The sequence below is a fragment of the Lathyrus oleraceus genome, chromosome 6 (genome assembly GCF_024323335.1).
Source record: "Lathyrus oleraceus cultivar Zhongwan6 chromosome 6, CAAS_Psat_ZW6_1.0, whole genome shotgun sequence".
Lineage (NCBI taxonomy): Eukaryota > Viridiplantae > Streptophyta > Magnoliopsida > Fabales > Fabaceae > Lathyrus > Lathyrus oleraceus.
This window is the reverse complement of record NC_066584.1, coordinates 194,490,291-194,509,772: the sequence shown is the minus strand read 5'-3', so window position 1 is coordinate 194,509,772 and position 19,482 is coordinate 194,490,291. Positions and strand designations below refer to the sequence as shown.

Sequence of the window (19,482 nt, the reverse complement as noted above, 5' to 3'; positions counted from 1 at the left end):
GCATATCAAGTGGTAATCAGAGCATATTCCAAAAAAAAAAGGGGCCGAAATGTGGTAAATTGTCTATATTCTTGTTCTTCATTATTATCCATTTATCATTATAAAAAAAATCGAAAAAAAAGGGTATAAGAAAAAAATTTAAAAAAAGGGATCTGATTGTTAAAGATTGTGATTCAAAAAAAAAATCTATTTTTTTTCTTGCCACACTCTTAAAATTCTTCTGGTTTCCTTTGTTTTAGAGTCTTTTTTTTTTTTGCTGTTTTTTTTAAGTTTTTTGTGTGTTGATTATCAATTGAAATTGATTTCTTTATGTTGATTCATTTTGGTTTCTCTAAAGAACTAAAAGAGCAAATTGAGTGGTAAAAGGCGGAGTGTTTTTTTTTATTATTAAAAAAAGCCAAAAAAAAAATTGAGTGAAACACGAGTGATTGAGTGTAAACACGTGAGTAGAGTGGTGAGGTCCAATTTTAAACACTTGTTCATAATTTCACAATTATGTCTAGTCCACCTTCACCTAGAACAACAGCTTTAACGGTTCAGATCGTAGCCATGCGTGACAATTTTGAAAGATTATTAAGAGAACAAGGTGAACAACTTCAACAAAGAATTGATGAGTTCGAAAGGAGGCCCCAAAATTCTAATGATGGTAGTGGTGATGAGGAGGAAAGAAGACGTAGAAGGAGACAAGGGGGAGATAATTTGAGGGGCATAAAAATTAAAGTTCCAACTTTTGTTGGGAAGAGTGACCCGAAGGCATATCTAGAATGGGAGACTAAACTTGAACAAATTTTTAATTGTCACAATTATTCTAATCTTGAAAAAGTGCAGGTTGCTTCTATTGAGTTCAAGGAGTATGCCTTAGTTTGGTGGGATCAATTAACCAAAGATAGAAGGAGGTATGCAGAACGACCAATTGATACTTGGGAAGAGATGAAAAGAATCATGAGGAGAAGGTTTGTTCCTTCCTATTATCATAGGGAATTGCACAACAAATTGCAAAGACTCACTCAAGGTTCTAAAAGTGTTGAAGAATATTTCAAGGAGATGGAAGTTCTCAAAATTAGAGCTAATGTAGAGGAGGACGATGAAGCAACTATGGCTAGGTTTCTCCATGGTCTAAATCATGACATTAGTGACATAGTGGAACTTCATCACTATGTTGAAATGGATGAATTGGTACACCAAGCTATCAAAGTGGAACAACAACTCAAAAGAAAGAGCCAAGCAAGGAGAAATTCCACCACTTTCAATTCTCAAAGTTGGAAGGACAAAACAAAGAAGGAGGGTGCTTCATCATCTAAGGAAGCCACGGTTGAAAACAAAGGTAAAACTATTACATCTTCTTCTTCAAGTGTTTCAACTAACAAAAGTGTTAAGTGTTTCAAGTGTCAAGGCCAAGGACATATTGCATCTCAATGTCCAACAAAGAGAACTATGCTTATGGAAGAAAATGAAGAAATTGTTGAAGAGGAGGATGGTGATTATGATGAGGAGTTTGAAGAAGAAATACCTAGTGGAGATTTACTCATGGTGAGAAGAATGTTGGGAAGCCAAATAAAGGAGGAGGATACAAGTCAAAGAGAAAACCTTTTTCATACAAGATGATTTGTGCAAGGAAAGGTTTCTTCTTTAATAATTGATGGAGGAATTTGTACAAATGTTGCAAGCACGCGTCTGGTTTCTAAACTAAAATTGGAAACAAAACCTCACCCTAAGCCTTACAAACTCCAATGGCTTAATGAAAGTGTAGAAATGCTTGTTAATAAACAAGTTGAGATTTGTTTTAAAATTGGAAAATATGAGGATGTAGTGTTGTGTGATGTAGTACCAATGGAAGCTAGTCATTTGTTATTAGGTAGGCCTTGGCAATTTGATAGAAAAGCCAATCATGATGGGTACTCCAATAAGTACTCTTTTATGTATCATGATCAAAAGATCAACCTTGTACCGTTAAATCCTAGTGAAGTGAGAGAAGATCAAAGAAAAATGAGAGAAAAATATGATCAAGAAAGAAAAGAAAAAGAAAAAGAAAAAGAAAAAGAAAAGAATGAAAAGAAAAAGAATGATAAAAGAGAAAAGAAACAAAGTTTAATTGCAAAAAAAAAGAGATGTGAAAAAAGCAATTGTGTCACACCAGCCTTTGTACTTGCTCTTTTGCAAGGAGGTGCCTTTGCTAACCACTATTTCTAATGAAAAAAAAATTGCCAAATTGTGTTGAGTCTCTTTTGCAGGAATTTAAAGAATTGTTTCCGAAAGAGGTGCCAAGTGGTTTACCACCTATAAGAGGAATTGAACATCATATTGATCTCAATCCAGGAGCATATTTGCCTAATAGGCCAGCATATAGAAGCAATCCACAACAAACTCAAGAGATATAAAGGCAACTTGCTGAATTGATAAGTAAAGGATGGGTAAGAGAAAGTTTAAGTCCTTGTGTTGTCCCTATTATTCTAGTCCCTAAAAAGGATGGTAGTTGGAGGATGTGCACTGATTGTAGGGCCATTAACAATATTACCATTAAATATAGGCATCCTATTCCTAGACTAGATGATAGGCTTGATGAATTGTTTGGTGCATGCTTATTTTCTAAAATTGATTTGAAAAGTGGATATCACCAAATTAGAATAAGGGAAGGGGATGAATGGAAAATTGCTTTTAAAACAAAATATGGTTTGTATGAGTGGATGGTTATGCCTTTTGGATTAACTAATGCACCTAGTACTTTCATGAGACTAATGAACCATGTGTTAAGGGAGTTCTTGGGTAAGTTTGTTGTTGTGTATTTTGATGATATTTTGATTTATAGCAAGAACTTAGATGATCATTGCATTCATTTAAGGGTTGTTTTGCAAGTGCTAAGATATGAAAATTTGTATGCCAACCTAGAAAAATGTGTCTTTTGCACCGATCATGTGATTTTCTTAGGTTTTATTGTGAGCTCTAAAGGAGTCCACGTTGATGAGGAAAAGGTGAAAGCCATTCGAGAGTGGCCTCCTCCCAAAAATGTAAGTGAGGTAAGAAGCTTTCATGGTTTGGCTAGTTTTTATAGGAGGTTTGTGAAGGACTTTAGTACCTTGGCAACACCCCTCAATGAAATCGTTAAAAAGGATGTTGGTTTTAAATGGGGTGAAAAACAAGAGCAAGCCTTTGCTGCCCTAAAGGAAAAGCTCACCCAAGCACCAATTCTTGCATTGCCTAATTTTTCTAAATCTTTTGAAATTGAATGTGATGCATCTAATGTGGGAATTGGAGCTGTTTTGTTGCAGGAAGGTCATCCACTTGCTTATTTTAGTGAAAAGCTAAAAGGGGCTGCCCTTAATTATTCTACATATGATAAGGAATTGTATTCCTTGGTGAGAGCTCTACAAACTTGGCAACATTACTTGCTGCCCAAAGAGTTTGTCATTCATAGTGATCACGAATCCTTGAAACATTTGAAGGGACAAGGTAAGTTGAATAAGAGGCATGCCAAGTGGGTTGAGTTTCTTGAACAATTTCCTTATGTAATCAAGCATAAGAAAGGTAAATCTAATGTTGTGGCAGATGCACTCTCAAGAAGACATGTCTTGCTTTCTACTCTTGAAACAAAAGTTTTTGGTCTTGAGCATATTAAAGATTTGTATAAAAGTGACCTTGAATTTTTTTCAAAATTTTTAGCTTGTGAGCATATTGCCTTCAATGGGTATTTTAGGCACAATGGCTATTTATTTAAAGAAAAAAAACTATGTGTTCCTAAAGGTTCCATTAGAGAATTACTTGTAAAAGAGGCGTATGAGGGAGGACTAATGGGTCATTTTGGGGTTTCTAAAACTCTAGAATTCTTAAAAGAACATTTTTATTGGCCTCACATGAAAATTGATGTCCAAAAGCTTTGTGAAAGATGCATCGTGTGTAAAAAGGCTAAATCAAAATTTATGCCTCATGGTTTGTATACTCCTTTGCCTGTACCTGAATTTCCTGGATTGACATTTCCATGGACTTTGTTTTGGGGCTGCCTAGAACAAAGAATGGTAAAGATTCTATTTTTGTAGTTGTGGACAGGTTTTCAAAAATGACACATTTTATTCCATGTAAAAAGGTGGATGATGCGTGTCATGTTGCTGATTTGTTCTTTAAGGAAGTGGTGCGCCTACATGGCTTACCAAGGAGCATTGTCTCTGATTGTGACTCCAAGTTCTTAAGCCATTTTTGGAGGATTTTGTGGGGAAATGTGGGTACAAAGTTATTATTTTCCACTACTTGTCATCCACAAACAGATGGACAAACTGAAGTAGTAAATAGAACTCTTTCTACTCTTCTTAGGGTTGTTCTTAAAAGAATTTAAAAATGTGGGAGGAATGGTTACCTCATGTAGAGTTTGCTTACAATAGGGTTGTCCATAGCACTACATAACATTCACCTTTCGAGATTGTGTATGGTTTTAATCCTTTAACACCTCTTGATTTGTTACCATTGTCTAACACATCTATTTTGAAGCATAAAGATGGGAAAGCTAAGGCTGAATTTGTGAGAAAATTGCATGAACAAGTAAAATTGCAAATTGAAAAGAAAAATAAAAGTTATGCAAAAAGTGCAAACAAAGGGCGAAAGAAAGTTATTTTTGAACCCGGGGATTGGGTTTGGATACATATGAGAAAAGAGAGATTCCCATCACAAAGGAAGTCCAAACTTCAACCTAGGGGAGATGGACCATTTCAAGTACTTTCAAGGATCAATGACAATGCCTACAAAATAGAACTTCCAGGTGAGTATGGGGTAAGTACTACTTTTAATGTGGCTGATTTATCTCCTTTTGATGTAGGTAATGATGGTCTAAACTCAAGGTCGAATTCTTTTCAAGAAGGAGGGAATGATGAGGACGTAATCCAAGACATAAATGATACAATGCAAAGCTTAGGAGGTCCTATGACAAGGGCACGTGCAAGAAGAGTCAATGATGCTTTAGTTCACTTCATGATCAAGTCAATAGAATGCATGGGCCAGATTGAAGAAAAAGAGCCCAAGTGTATTCTTATCATCCAAGCATGTGATAAAAGGCCCAATAATGCATAAATAAATAAAAATAAAGGAAATACCAATAACCACACTATAATGGACGAAAATTGCAAGAGAAGTGGTAAATAAAGAATTACCATTATTCTTCCCTTTCAAGAACCCCACTATCTCTTCTTTATTTTGCACTTTCTTTGTAATAACTCATCCCACTATCATGATAATTAGTGGCTGAAATCCTTTTGTTTTCTTAGGAGTTAATTTTTACTTATTTCATCATCTTAAGCCATTCCTATATAAAGGAAGCATGTATCTTCTTTTTGGATCAATGAATTTTTGGAAGTTTACACATTGTGTAAGTGAGAGTATTTGCTCTTAGGTTCTGGATTGGACCAAAATTGATCTTATCAAGAAATCCTTTTCTTGTGGTGATCCTCATCCATAGGCTTATCATTCTCTCTTGGATTAGAAAGAGTGTGGTGCCCCTTCTACTTAATTTTTTTTTCTTATTTCTCCTTTATTTCATATCAGTCTCGTTTATTTTATATGCATGTATCAAATTCTGTCATTCTTTCAATTATAAGGCAGATTACTTCCTCTGAGTCACAAAAGAATTAACATTCCAAAAGTTAACAAAGTTGTTTCAGGAATTTTGAAGGAAATGCATAAGTCTCAAAAGTTAGTGCATATCACCTAGTCACCCTGAGAATGATACTATGTTAAACAAATACATTAAGCAGCTAAGTAATATGTATATGAATATGTCATTTTAAGTCAAAGACATGCATTTGGAGTGTTTCAGCCCATCCTATAATGTTCCTAGCAAACTTAGCTCTTTACCCATGTGTCCATCTAATAGGTCTCACGTTTCTAATAAAAGTAGCTCTACGTTATCTTCACATTTTGTTTTGTTTTCATAACTCTAACCCATCTTTATCTATATAAACTGCCATTTTCTTTATTTCTCTTTTCTTGTTTATTTTTTTTAAAACAACATATTTTGATATCAATACATTATATTTTATAATTTTAGATTTTAAAAAATTTAAACATCATTACGTTAGAATTTAATTCAATAAATTTAGTCATAAAAATACACATACTCTCTTGTTTTCGTGTTTAAAACATATATTTAATTTTTAAAAATGGTATAAAATGAGTAAGTCACTCTACCAACGTTGATTCAGTGTAATAAACCTAGTCACCTTGAAAAGGCTACTATGTTAATCAAATACATTAAGAAGCTAAGAAATATGTATATGTATATGTCATTTTAATTCAAAGACAAGTATTTGGAGTGTTTAAAACCCATCCTATAATGTTCAAAGCAAACTTAGTTATTTACCCATGTTATCATCTAATAGGTTTCACGTATCTGATAAAAGTAGTTCTACGTTACTTTTACTTTTACTTTTGTTTTGATATCTTTCACCCATCTTTGTCTATATAAACTGTCATTTTCTTTATTTCTTTTATCATGTTCATTTTTTTAAAACAACATATTATGATATCAATACATTATATTTTATAATTTTAGATTTAAAAGAATTTAAACTTCAATACATTATAATTTAAGTCAATAAAGTTAATCATAAAAATACACTTATTCTCTTGTTTTTGTGTTTAAAACATATATATAATTTTTAAAAATGGTATAAAATAAGTAATTCACTCTACCAATATTGATTTGGTGTAATAAACCTTGTCAACTTGAGAAGGCTACTAAAATAAACAAATACATTAAGTAGCTAAATGATATGTATATGAGTATGTCATTTTAATTCAAAGACATGCGTTCGGAGTGTTTCGACCCATCCTACAATGTTCAAAGCAAACTTAGTTCTTTACCCATGTATCCATCTAATAGGTTTCACGTTTCTAGTAAAAGTAGTTCTACGTTATTTTTACATTTTCTTTTGTTTTCATAACTTTAACCCATCTTTGTCTAAATAAACTGTCATTTCCTTTATTTCTTTTTGTCACGTTCATTTTCTTAAAACAACATATTATGATAACAATACATTATATTTTGTAATTTTAATTTTAAAAAAAATTCAAATCTCAATAATTTAGAGTTTAAGTCAATAAAATTAATCATAAAAAATATGCATAGTCTCTTGTTTGAGTGTTTAAAACATATATTTAATTTTTAAAAATGGAATAAAATAAGTAAATCATTCTACAAATGTGGATTTGGTGTAGTAAGCCTAGTCACCCTGAGAATGCTATTATGTTAAACAAATACATTAAACAGCTAAGTAGTATGTATATGAATATGTCATTTTAAGTCAAAGACATGCATTTGGAGTGTTTCAGCCCATCCTATAATGTTCCTAGCAAACTTAGCTCTTTACCCATGTGTCCATCTAATAGGTCTCACGTTTTTAATAAAAGTAGCTCTACGTTATTTTCACATTTTGTTTTGTTTTCATAACTCTAACCCATCTTTGTCTATATAAACTGTCATTTTATTTATTTCTCTTTTCTTGTTTATTTTTTTTAAACAACATATTTTGATATCAATACATTATATTTTATAATTTTAGATTTTAAAAAATTTAAACATCATTACGTTAGAATTTAAGTCAATAAAATTAGTCATAAAAATACACATACTCTCTTGTTTTTGTGTTTAAAACATATATTTAATTTTTAAAAATGGTATAAAATGAGTAAGTCACTCTACCAACGTTGATTCAGTGTAATAAACCTAGTCACCTTGAGAAGGCTACTATGTTAAACAAATACATTAAGACGCTAAGAAATATGTATATGTATATATGTCATTTTAATTCAAAGACAAGTATTTGGAGTGTTTCAACCCATCCTATAATGTCCAAAGCAAACTTAGTTCTTTACCCATGTTATCATCTAATAGGTTTCACGTATCTGATAAAAGTAGTTCTACGTTACTTTTACTTTTTCTTTTGTTTTGATATCTTTCACCCATCTTTGTCTATATAAACTGTCATTTTCTTTATTTCTTTTATCATGTTCATTTTTTTAAAACAACATATTATGATATCAATACATTATATTTTATAATTTTAGATTTAAAAGAATTTAAACTTCAATACATTATAATTTAAGTCAATCAAGTTAATCATAAAAATACACATATTCTCTTGTTTTTGTGTTTAAAACATATATTTAATTTTTAAAAATGGTATAAAATAAGTAATTCACTCTACCAATATTAATTTGGTGTAATAAACCTTGTCACCTTGAGAAGGCTACTAAAATAAACAAATACATTAAGTAGCTAAATGATATGTATATGAGTATGTCATTTTAATTCAAAGACATGCGTTCGGAGTGTTTCGACCTATCCTATATTGTTCATAGCAAACTTAGTTCTTTACCGATGTATCCATCTGATAGGTTTCACGTTTCTAGTAAAAGCAGTTCTACGTTATTTTTACACTTTCTTTTGTTTTCATAACTTTAACCCTTCTTTGTCTAAATAAAGTGTCATTTCCTTTATTTCTTTTTTTAACGTTCATTTTTTTAAAATAACATATTATGATAACAATTTATTATATTTTGTAATTTTAATTTAAAAAAAAATTCAAATCTCAATAATTTAGAGTTTAAGTCAATAAAATTAATCATAAAAAATATGCATAGTCTCTTGTTTGAGTGTTTAAAACATATATTTAACTTTTAAAAATGGTATAAAATAAGTAAATCATTCTACAAATGTGGATTTGGTGTAGTAAACCTAGTCACCTTGAGAATGCTACTATGTTAAACAAATACATTAAGCAGCTAAGTAATATGTATATGAATATGTCATTTTAAGTCAAAGACATGCATTTGGAGTGTTCCAGCGCATCCTATAATGTTCCTAGCAAACTTAGCTCTTTACCCATATGTCCATCTAATAGGTCTCACGTTTCTAATATAAGTAGCTCTACGTTATTTTCACATTTTGTTTTGTTTTCATAACTTTAACCCATCTTTGTCTATATAAACTGTCATTTTCTTTATTTCTCTTTTCTTGTTTATTTATTTTAAAACAACATATTTTGATATCAATACATTATATTTTATAATTTTAGATTTTAAAAAATTTAAACATCATTACGTTAGAATTAAGTCAATAAAATTAGTCATAAAAATACACATACTCTCTTGTTTTTGTGTTTAAAACATATATTTAATTTTTAAAAATGGTATAAAATGAGTACGCCACTCTACCAACGTTGATTCAGTGTAATAAACCTAGCCACCTTGAGAAGGCTACTATGTTAAACAAATACATTAAGAAGCTAAGAAATATGTATATGTATATGTCATTTTAATTCAAAGACAAGTATTTGATAAAAGTAGTTCTACGTTACTTTTACTTATTTTAGAATTTTAGATTTAGAAAAATTCAAATATCAATACATTACAAGTTAAGTCAACAAAATTAATCATAAAAATATGCATACTCTCTTGTTTTAGTGTTTAAAACATATATTTAATTTTTAAAAATGGTATAAAATAAGCAAACCATTCTACCATCAAAGGCATGTATGTGTTTAAATCAAAAAGACATATATGTAATTTTTTGTACTTCAAAGACATGTATTTGGAGTGTTTCAACCTATCCTATTTTGCCATCATCATTTGTATAATTTGCATGACATCTAGCATATTTGCATTACTAACCTATTGAAAATACAAAAAGATTTTCTACTTTGTTTGTCTTAAGCTAGGGTTTTGCACCAAGAGCTTTCAAAGATTGATCAATCAAGACTTAGCATGAGTTTCAACATTTCAAATTCCTCATCCTTCCCAAGTTATCAAGTTACTTACAATGTGCCCAAGAGATCCCATTCATTAAAGATTGTAAGAATTGGATTCATCTGATACAATGTCAACTGAGGCAAAGTCAAAGTTTGACTTTTCACATTTTTGGTCAACCATGGACTTCTCAACTCAAGGATCATGAAAATATGGTTGATGGATGCATTTGATCAAGAGAAAACAAGAAATTGGAGGTTACTTGCAAAAAGGGCAAGATTTGGTTTTGTAAATTTTTCTATGTTATGAAAAAAATACATGTTCAAGTACCTAACTTTCCAAGGCATAACTTGTGATCCAAGCCACCATTTTATTTTCGCCAATGATCAGATTAAAGGTCTTACTTCATACTTCAAATTTGTCCTTGATGATTGATTCCCAAAAAATGCAAGGATTCCAAGTTATGAAGCCATGAAGTTGGTACCACAAAATTGAAACACTTGGAAAAAATTTCAACCAAATCTACCTTCAAAAAGTGACTTACTTGATCATCATTTTTCACCATGATCCACATTTATTCTAGGAAAAATCCCAACATGAAAGTTGTATAAGATGGTCTTAGCTTTCCAAAAAGTCCAAGAGCATGAGATTATCATATTTGAGTTAGGAGTCTCGAAGAGATGAAGTTGGCTCTCCAAATCTGAATTTTGGGTCATTTTCATGGCAAGTTCATCATGCAACCTTGAGCCAAAGCTACATAATATTACTTTGCAGGCTATCTTGCTTCTAAATCTCACTCTAATCAGAAGATCACACACACTTTTGAGCCATTATCCAAGCAACCAAGGCATTACACAATGAATCATTCCATTTTGGGCATAAAGGTTACACTTACATTTGTGTAAAGTGGCTTTAACCCAACATTAAGTACCGTTGAGCTCCCAAATGGCTTTGGTTCTGAGACATACCAACTCTAAACCTCAATTCAACTCTTACACTTCAGACAAAGCTCAACAAAACACTTCATGCACCTCATGCTTTTGCCATGCTTCCCACTTGGTGTTTTGTGCAAGAACCAGCCAAGCAAGCAAACCAATACAAGCCACAATTATTTTATGATATCTGAAGCTTCTTGAACCCTCAAGGATCACTATAAATAGAGGAAAAAGCCTCAGATATCCACACATCAAGCTCACCAAGCAAAACTTCATTTTTGCAAGCATTTGACCTTAACCTCCATTTCTCTCATCTTGCTCGTGCATTATGCCAACCAAGGGTTCCAATCACCTTCTAGGAGTTCATGAGCTGGAAGTGGTATTGAAGAGGCATTGGACCTTGCTCCAATAGGTATATTATTTCACTTTGAAACTCATTATACATGCATCATTTCCATGTGATTTCTGAAGCAAATATGTAGCATTTATTGTGTTAAGGTTGATCATTAACTCACATGCCGTTTATCTTGTTGTTTATGTGAATTTAAGTTGCATGAAACCTAAAGTTTCAGTTCTGGTTTTGGCCTTCGTGCATCTTCATCTTTGAGTATTAGCTAAAACATATCATACCATTGTATTGCTTGCATTTTCTAAGAAATTTTGATCTTTATTTCATGAAAAATGATTGAGAAATGAGAGAGATATGATTGATGGAAGATTTGAAAATAATGAAAGAAAAAAAACAAAAATAAGAGAGAGAGGTTGAAGAAGATGCTGATATGGCATGGAAAAGTCAAATCAAACGCGTTTTATAATATATACAATTCCTTGTGTTATAATGAACGGATGTATAGCCACCCCAATGGTAGAAGCGCGCGCCTTAGGTCAATTGTAACCAAAAGGTATGGGGTTTGAGTCCCCCTCGCCCCAAACTTTTGTTTTTATTTTTCCAAATAGTGCATGGAACCCCAAGGACGTGGGTTCGAACCTGGCCAGTGTAATGTTTATTTTTTCTCACTTGTTAAATGTTCATTTTTCTTCATAACTTCAAATATCCATAACTTCATGATCCCTTAACATTTTTGACCCATTATTTTTGGCATATGTTCATGAGAATGTCTATTTTATGATGACACCAAAAAATCCCAAAAATATTATTTATTTCACCATTTTTGATTGGATGGAAAACATGTGCTTTTAAGTGTTTTTTAAGGCTCCTAATTGATTCTTTTGGCTTATGTCTTATTTGTTCTTGATGTTGAAAGCTTGTATGATTAAACCACACTCTTCTAAATATTTATTGTTATCCTTAACATGTTTGAACTTGATTATCTTCATACAATGTATCAATTGATTCACCTTGAAAACATGTTTGAATGAATGATTAAGAGGTGATTAGGTTTTCCACTTAAGCTTGGTCTTATCATGAACTTTGATTCAAGTTTAATGTTTATTTTGTGAAGACTTATAATATGATGCATGTTTGACCTAAATTTATTCATGTTGTGTTTACCATGTACCAATGAATGCCTTTACCATGTCAAATATGATCCAGACAAAATTTAGGCAAAGTGAATGCATCGGTGTTCACAGGACGGGTGAACTCTTCACCATCCATAGTTGTAAGAATCAATGCACCTCCTGAGAAGGCTCTCTTAAAAATATATGGTCCTTCATAATTAGGAGTCCATTTGCCCCTAGAATCAGGTTTGAACGACAAGATCTTCTTGAGCACGAGGTTACCTTCTCGGAACGCACGAGGCTTGACCTTCTTATCAAAAGCTTTCTTCATTCTCTGTTGATATAACTGACCATGACACATGGCAGTCAATATCTTCTCTTCAATCAAATTCAATTGATCATATCTGGTCTGACACCATTAAGCTTCGGTCAACTTGGCTTCCATCAGCACACACAATGATGGGATCTCAACCTCTATGGGAAGCACAACTTCCATGCCATAAACAAGAGAGAAAGGTGTTGCCCCTGTTGAAGTGCGGACGAATGTACGGTACCCATGCAAAGAAAATGGGAGCATCTCATGCCAATCTTTGTACATCACAACCATCTTCTAGATAATCTTCTTGATATTCTTGTTCACAGCTTCAACAACCCCATTCATCTTGGGTCTGTAGGGAGAAGAATTATGATGTGCTATCTTGAAGTCTTTGCAAAGAGCTTCCACCATATTATTATTCAAGTTCGATCCATTATCAATAATGATCTTACTTGGCACACCATACCGGCATATAATCTGATTCTTGATAAACCTCACAACAACTTGCTTGGTCACATTTGCACACGATGTCGCTTCAACCCACTTTGTGAAGTAGTCAATAGTCACTAAAATGAAACAATGTCCGTTTGATTCTTTGAGGCTCAATCATGCCAATCATATCAATTCCCGACATGGAGAAGGGCCATGGAGAGGAAATGACATTCATAAGTGTCGGAGGAACATGAATCTTATCCGCATAAATTTGACACTTGTGGCATTTTTTCACAAACTTGCAACAGTCAGATTCCATTGTCATCCAATAGTAACCCGCTCTCAATATCTTATTTGCCATAGCATGTCCATTGGAATAAGTACCAAAGGAACCTTCATGGACTTCCGTCATCAATAAGTCTGCTTCGTGTCTATCCACGGATCTGAGCAAAACCATATCGAAATTCCTCTTATAAATCACATCACAATTCAGGTAGAAGTTGCCAGGTAATCTTCTCAAAGTCTTCTTATCTTTCAAAGATGCCCTAGGCGGGTAAATCTAAATTTAGAGGAAACATTTGATATCATAATACCATGGTTTATCATCCTTGATTTCTTCAACAGCAAATACATGAGTTGGCATATCAAGACGCATCACAGTCAGATTGGGAACTTCATTCTAAAACTTCACCATGATCATGGAGGGAAATGTTGCAAGAGCATATGCCATCTGATTTTCATCTCGAGAGATATGATGAAACTCAACCTTTATAAAGAAAGTTGATATCCTCCTCGCATAATCTCTATACGGAATCAAACCGGGTTGATTCGTCTCCCATTCACCTTTGATCTGATTAACCACCAAAGTTGGATCTCCATAGACGTCAAGGTATTTGATCCTAAGATCAATGGCTTCTTCGAGCCCTATAATGCAAGCTTCATATTGTCGCACTGCGAAAAATACAGAGTCGCCACCGGATTTTATTTATTCTAAAGGAAAGGGAAAATAGCAATAAAACCCCAACTCAGACAATGGTCTCGTAACCAAGAGCAGATTCGGAAGTCGGTTATGCAAGGGGAAGATATTAACACCCCTTATATCCATGGAGTACCATGGGAACCACTTACTTGTATCAAATGCATATGGATTTTATTTATCTGTATGTTGCTTGCTATCAGGAATGAGATGAAAGAATGAGATTGGGAGAGAAAATAAGTTTTAAGTTAGTGTGCTCACCAAGGATTTGGGCCCTTGTGCCCACATATCCTCATACGTGCAATAAGGAAGTCAGAGCTCCATAGTTTGGCTCACAAATGGAACAATTGTTTGGTTGTTTTCACTGAACAATATTAACATTTGCATGCTACTATTCACTTACATGTATACTCTTTCATGGGAGCGGGAAGTATTTTCTTGTTTGCGGTAAAATGGATGCGCTTGGATCACACTCTAGCAGTTAAATATTACTTGCTCACACATGGAGGCTTAAGCGTCATTCACGGTAGGACTGAAGTAACACGTCCTTTTTGAAAGGTTTTGAAGAGAATGCACTAAGGCAAAATATGATTTGATTTGTTGGGGTTGATTTTATGTACGGAGACAAGCATCAGACCCTTAACTAAGTACGACCAACAATCAGAGTACTTGGAGTCCTAACTACCCTTTTTCTCCATCATAACACCTAAATCTAACTTGTTTGAATCATTAGATGTTTCAAGGGGAAAGTCAAGTGTCGGGTCCTCAGGCTAGGTACGTCCGACAACCCAAGTACTTGAATGTTGTGTACAAGCACGTACACCTCATTTTGCATTTCGGTTTGTTATGAAAATGGTTTTGAAAAATAAACTTGGCGTTGGATCAAGTGTTTGATTTTATTATAAAAATGTGTGTGAAAGAATAGAGGTGAGAGATAATATGAGATTGAGAAGAGAATGGAGAAGAGATGATATAATGGATCATGGCATGGATGGGGAATACTTGACGTTGGATCAAGTATTCACGTTGCAATGGTATATGAGTTTTATTCGGAAAACAACTTGACGTTGAATCAAGTACCTTTTATTTCTTTCGAAATGCTTTATTTATCGTTTTGTGTTTTATCTTTTTTTATTAACATGCATGGTGAATTAACTAAAACAAATAAACCTCAGCTATTACATGATAATGGGGTGGGGGAACATTCAACCCACAATGAGGGGATGAATCCACACAATACAAAATAAGGGGATGGAAAGAAAACTAGACAAGATTACAAACTATGTACCATGTCTAAAGCATACAAGTGACATAGTACTTTAAACAATACAAGGCTATTGAATAAGAATGAATTGGTTAGGAGCATGGCTATCTAGGAGTGTGCTTGAATCTCAAAGTCACATGTGGGAACACAACGCATCAAACGGGTTAGCATGAGATCAAGTTAAATGAATGAGAATGATACAATAATATGTAAGCATATTCAAAGATTTAAATCAATAAAATGGTAATGGATTATCAATTAAAAGTAATCAAAGATATATCATGATCATGGCAAATGAAATTAAGCACACAAAGCATTCACCACCTAACTTGAAATGGGATTTTCCGAATTGGTTCTGTTGGTTGGTTGTAATTCAGTTAGAGTTTTCTATTACAAGTTGGTTATCGGTTGTTGGAATGTTTGTTAGGAGATGATTTACTTGGTTTTGTTCTTTTGAAATGTGAATGTCTAGAGATAACCAAAATTGTTTTTGTACTTTGCAGGTTTTGATTTCTATTTTTGCAGGTTATGAATGGCCCTGAAATTTTGTTATGGAGCTATGGTTTTGGTGATGAGCTTGTGGAATTGCTTGGACAATGCTATGAAACTGACTTGACTTAGAGCTATTGGAGTCCATTTGAAATGTTGTAACATTTTGTAGTTGGTTTATGTAATCAACAATGTAATGCTTTGGGAATTTGTTGTAATTTTGTATTTTTGGAGTGAAACTATGCATTGGCCAGTCTGGTGAGGTACAAACCATCTGATCCTTTCAAATTGATTTAATATTTGTGATGGTTTGTGATGATTTGTGATGATTTAATATCTGAGCATTTTTCCTTTAAAATCATGTCCTTGGTTTTCATATTTGTGATGGTTTGTGGTGGACCAGTCTGGTGAGGTCCAAACCATCTGATCCTTTCAAATTGATTTAATCTTGACCTTTGGTTTTGATTACCACACATGTGATGCATTGACTCAGATTCACCATAGAAGGCGCGCGCGTGACCATCAAATATGCCACCTCAATTAATGAGGGAAATCTGATGACCGTTGTTTTTTTTTGTATTTTCTGAATTTCCATTTAATCCACTTATTTTATTTAATTCATAGAAATTTCATTTTTAATCCAAAAAATATGGGACTTTCATCAAAAATCTTTAAATATTTTTCTCTTCCATATTCTGAGTTAAAATTATTTTTTGGATTATTTTTGGTATTTTCCATGACTTAAATGTTTTTGTGCATATTTATAATTGTTTTAAAATACTTCTGACTTTCTAAAAATTGTGAAATTTTTTGTCTAAGGTCCTTTGACCTAGGATAAATCCATTGGCCAATTATTTGGTGTTTTGAAGGGATTTGAGGTTTTGTCAAATTAAAATGTATTTTAATTCATTTTTAATGTGATTTTTAATTGATTAATTGTTTAAAAATTATGTTGAACCATTTTTATGGTCTTGTGATGTTTGACTTTCTGTTTGGGGCTTGGTCATGGTTGATTTGACTTTTGTTTGATCAAAACCATTGGATTTAGGGGATTGATGAAATGTACATTTCATCTCCCAAAATGAATGAATGGTATTGATCAGATGAATTTCCTCTCATGATTAATTTGTGTTTCTATCTCCCCTTCCCTATTCATCTCCATCCCTATTCTTCCCCATTCCCTCATTTGACCAATGAAATCTCTAATGTCTAAAAGCTAATTGATTCATCAATGACCTTGTGTCAGATGAATCAATACAAGTATGATTGAGATATGTCCTTCCCCATTTCTTTTAGTGTGTGGTATGTTTTAGGAGTTTGGTTCTTTGTACCAAATCTCTAACATGCATAACACCTATATTTTTATTGCCCGGCCTCAGATAGTTGTGACTTCTATATAAGTCCAATTACAATTGCTTAACATAGAGCTAAATTTGATCAAGAAGGCATATTGTAGCGGTAAATCCATGATCAAGATAGTCGCCACCACGCTTTTATTGTTTCCAAAGGAAAAGAGAAAGGTACAAACAAAATCCAAAGATAAGAAGTTTTAAAATCAAAACTAATAAAATGCCAGAGATTACAGGTAAGGGGGTTGGTTACACAGAGGGAAGGTGTTAGCACCCAAAGTGTCCTAGGTACTCCTAGGGAGCCTTTTTTTTATGTGTGTATGTGTTTTTGGTATAAAATGATGTTTGCGATAAATAAAGTGTGGGGATGAGAAAAGAATTCATTAATAATATTTTGTGTCTGACAAGACCTTCGGACTTGTGCCTACGTACCAACATAAAAATGAGGGATCAAAACCTCGTAGTTCGTGGTATCAATTTCAAAGTGAGCGAATTGCTTTTAACAAAAATTTAAGTTTAAAAGAGGCACAAAAGGTTTAAAAGAGTTTGAATGAGTGTTAGTTCTTTTTGTCTTTTGAAGTTTTAAGTCAATATGGTTAAGTTCATTTACAAGTTTGATTAAGAAAAGAGTTCAAAAGATGCAATGGCATAAGGCCAAAGTTTCTAGTTTGCAATAAAGTCTAACTTTAGAAATCACAAGCAAAGAAGGTTTTAAAAAGTGGAAGAGATTTAAAATTTAAGAAGTGGGAGGAGATGAAGAGACTAATCCTAAGCAAAAATTTAAAAGTTTAGAGTTGAAAAGATCTGACCAATGGGATGCAATCCAATAGACAAGAATGTCATATAGAAACCCATTTTTCCTTTGGACTTTAAATCAAGCAATATTAATAAGCAAGCAACACAATGAAGAGCAAGGCATCAAATAAAGATAGTCACATCCAAGCTAACAACTTCATAGTCTTCTTCATAATCTTCCCCATGTATCAGATGACATACTCCTTGAATGGCTCGGAATAAGGCATTAGACACAGGTTCAAAGTAACATTTGCATCAAGACCATATAACAGATGAACTCAATGCATCTCAATACTTGCATCAGATGAACAATTCAAATCACAAGAACTTGGTTTCAGAAATGTTGGCATTGGCCAAGTCCTTTTGCATAGGGAATGTTGCCTAATTTTAAGTCCAAAACTCAGATCAAATCCAACAGTCCACACAAACATTTTTTAAGGGTTTTTGTTGTTTATTAAGTATTTTAAGGTCCTAAGACCACAGGAACAAACAAAATAATACAAATAAATATATACAATCACAAGACATGGCTCAAGTGAGCAAAGGGAAAATGACATTAAAATAAACAAGTTAAATGATATGTATAATGGCAAATGATAATGGCTTGAGTTTAAATGGCATAAAGTAAATGACTTGACATTAAAAGCAATTAATAATAAGAGTTAGTCAAATGTTAGTTGATTAGATGTTAGTGGGGGTTTTGCTTTTCAATTGTTTAAGTCATTCTTTGGAGAACACTCAACCCTCTATTCACAAGCATGGATCCTTGAACTAAGACATCTTCCAAAGGAAGGAAAAAAGGCCAAGTTTCCATACAATACCATGAAAGGGGGAGACTTACAATCTCACTTACTAGAATGTTATGCCTTTGTGTCAAAATTTAGCGCTATGTTAAGCAATCGTAATTGGACTTATGTAAAAGTCACAACTATCTGAGGTCGGGCAATAGAAATATTGGTGTTAATGCATGTTAGAGATATGGTATAATGAACCATACTCCTAAAACATACCACACACAAAAAGAAAATGATCAAAGGATGTACCTAATCTCATCCATACTTGTATTGGTTCATCTAACACAAAGTTATTGATGAACCAATTAGCCTTAGGATATTGAGACTTCATTAGTAAATGGAAGGGATGGGATAGAAAGGGATTGAAGATGAAGAGGGAGGGGAGATGAGACAAACACAAATGGGTCATGGGAGGAATTTTATCAAATTAAAATCATTCATTCATTTTGGGAGATGAAATGTACATTTCATCAATCCCCTAAATCCAATGATTTTAATCCAACAAAAGTCAAATCGACCTTGACCAAGGCCCAAACACATAGTCAAACTTCACAAGTCAATAAAAATGGCTCAACATAATTTCTACACATTTAAACAATTAAAAATCAAATTAAAATGCATTTAAATTAAATTATGTTTATCAAAAACCTAAAACCTCTTCAAAACACCAAATAAATGGCCAAGAGATTTATCATAGGTCAAACAAGGTCAAAGGACCTTGGACAAAAAAATTCATTATTTTTGAAAAGTCAGAAGTATTTTTAAACAATTAAAAATATGCACAAAAACAATTAAATCATGAAAAATATCAATATTGATCCAAAAAATAATTTTAATTCAGAAAATGAAAGAGAAATATATTTGAATTTTTTTGGTGAAAGTCCCATTTTTTGGATCAATAATGAAATTAATATGAATTAATGAAAAATAAGCAATTAAATGGAAAAT

At 32.8% G+C, this 19,482-nt stretch overlaps 1 protein-coding gene across 1 annotated transcript; it reads left to right on the top strand.

Moving 5' to 3' along the window:
• The first annotated feature begins 495 nt into the window (after nt 1-495).
• Nucleotides 496-5,052, top strand: LOC127094728 (uncharacterized). Its single transcript, XM_051033521.1, has 5 exons — nt 496-1,568; nt 1,665-2,110; nt 2,455-3,014; nt 3,108-4,010; nt 4,477-5,052. Exons 1-5 carry the CDS (start codon nt 496-498, stop codon nt 5,050-5,052), a joined length of 3,558 nt encoding a protein of 1,185 aa, XP_050889478.1.
• Nucleotides 5,053-19,482: the final 14,430 nt, after the last annotated feature.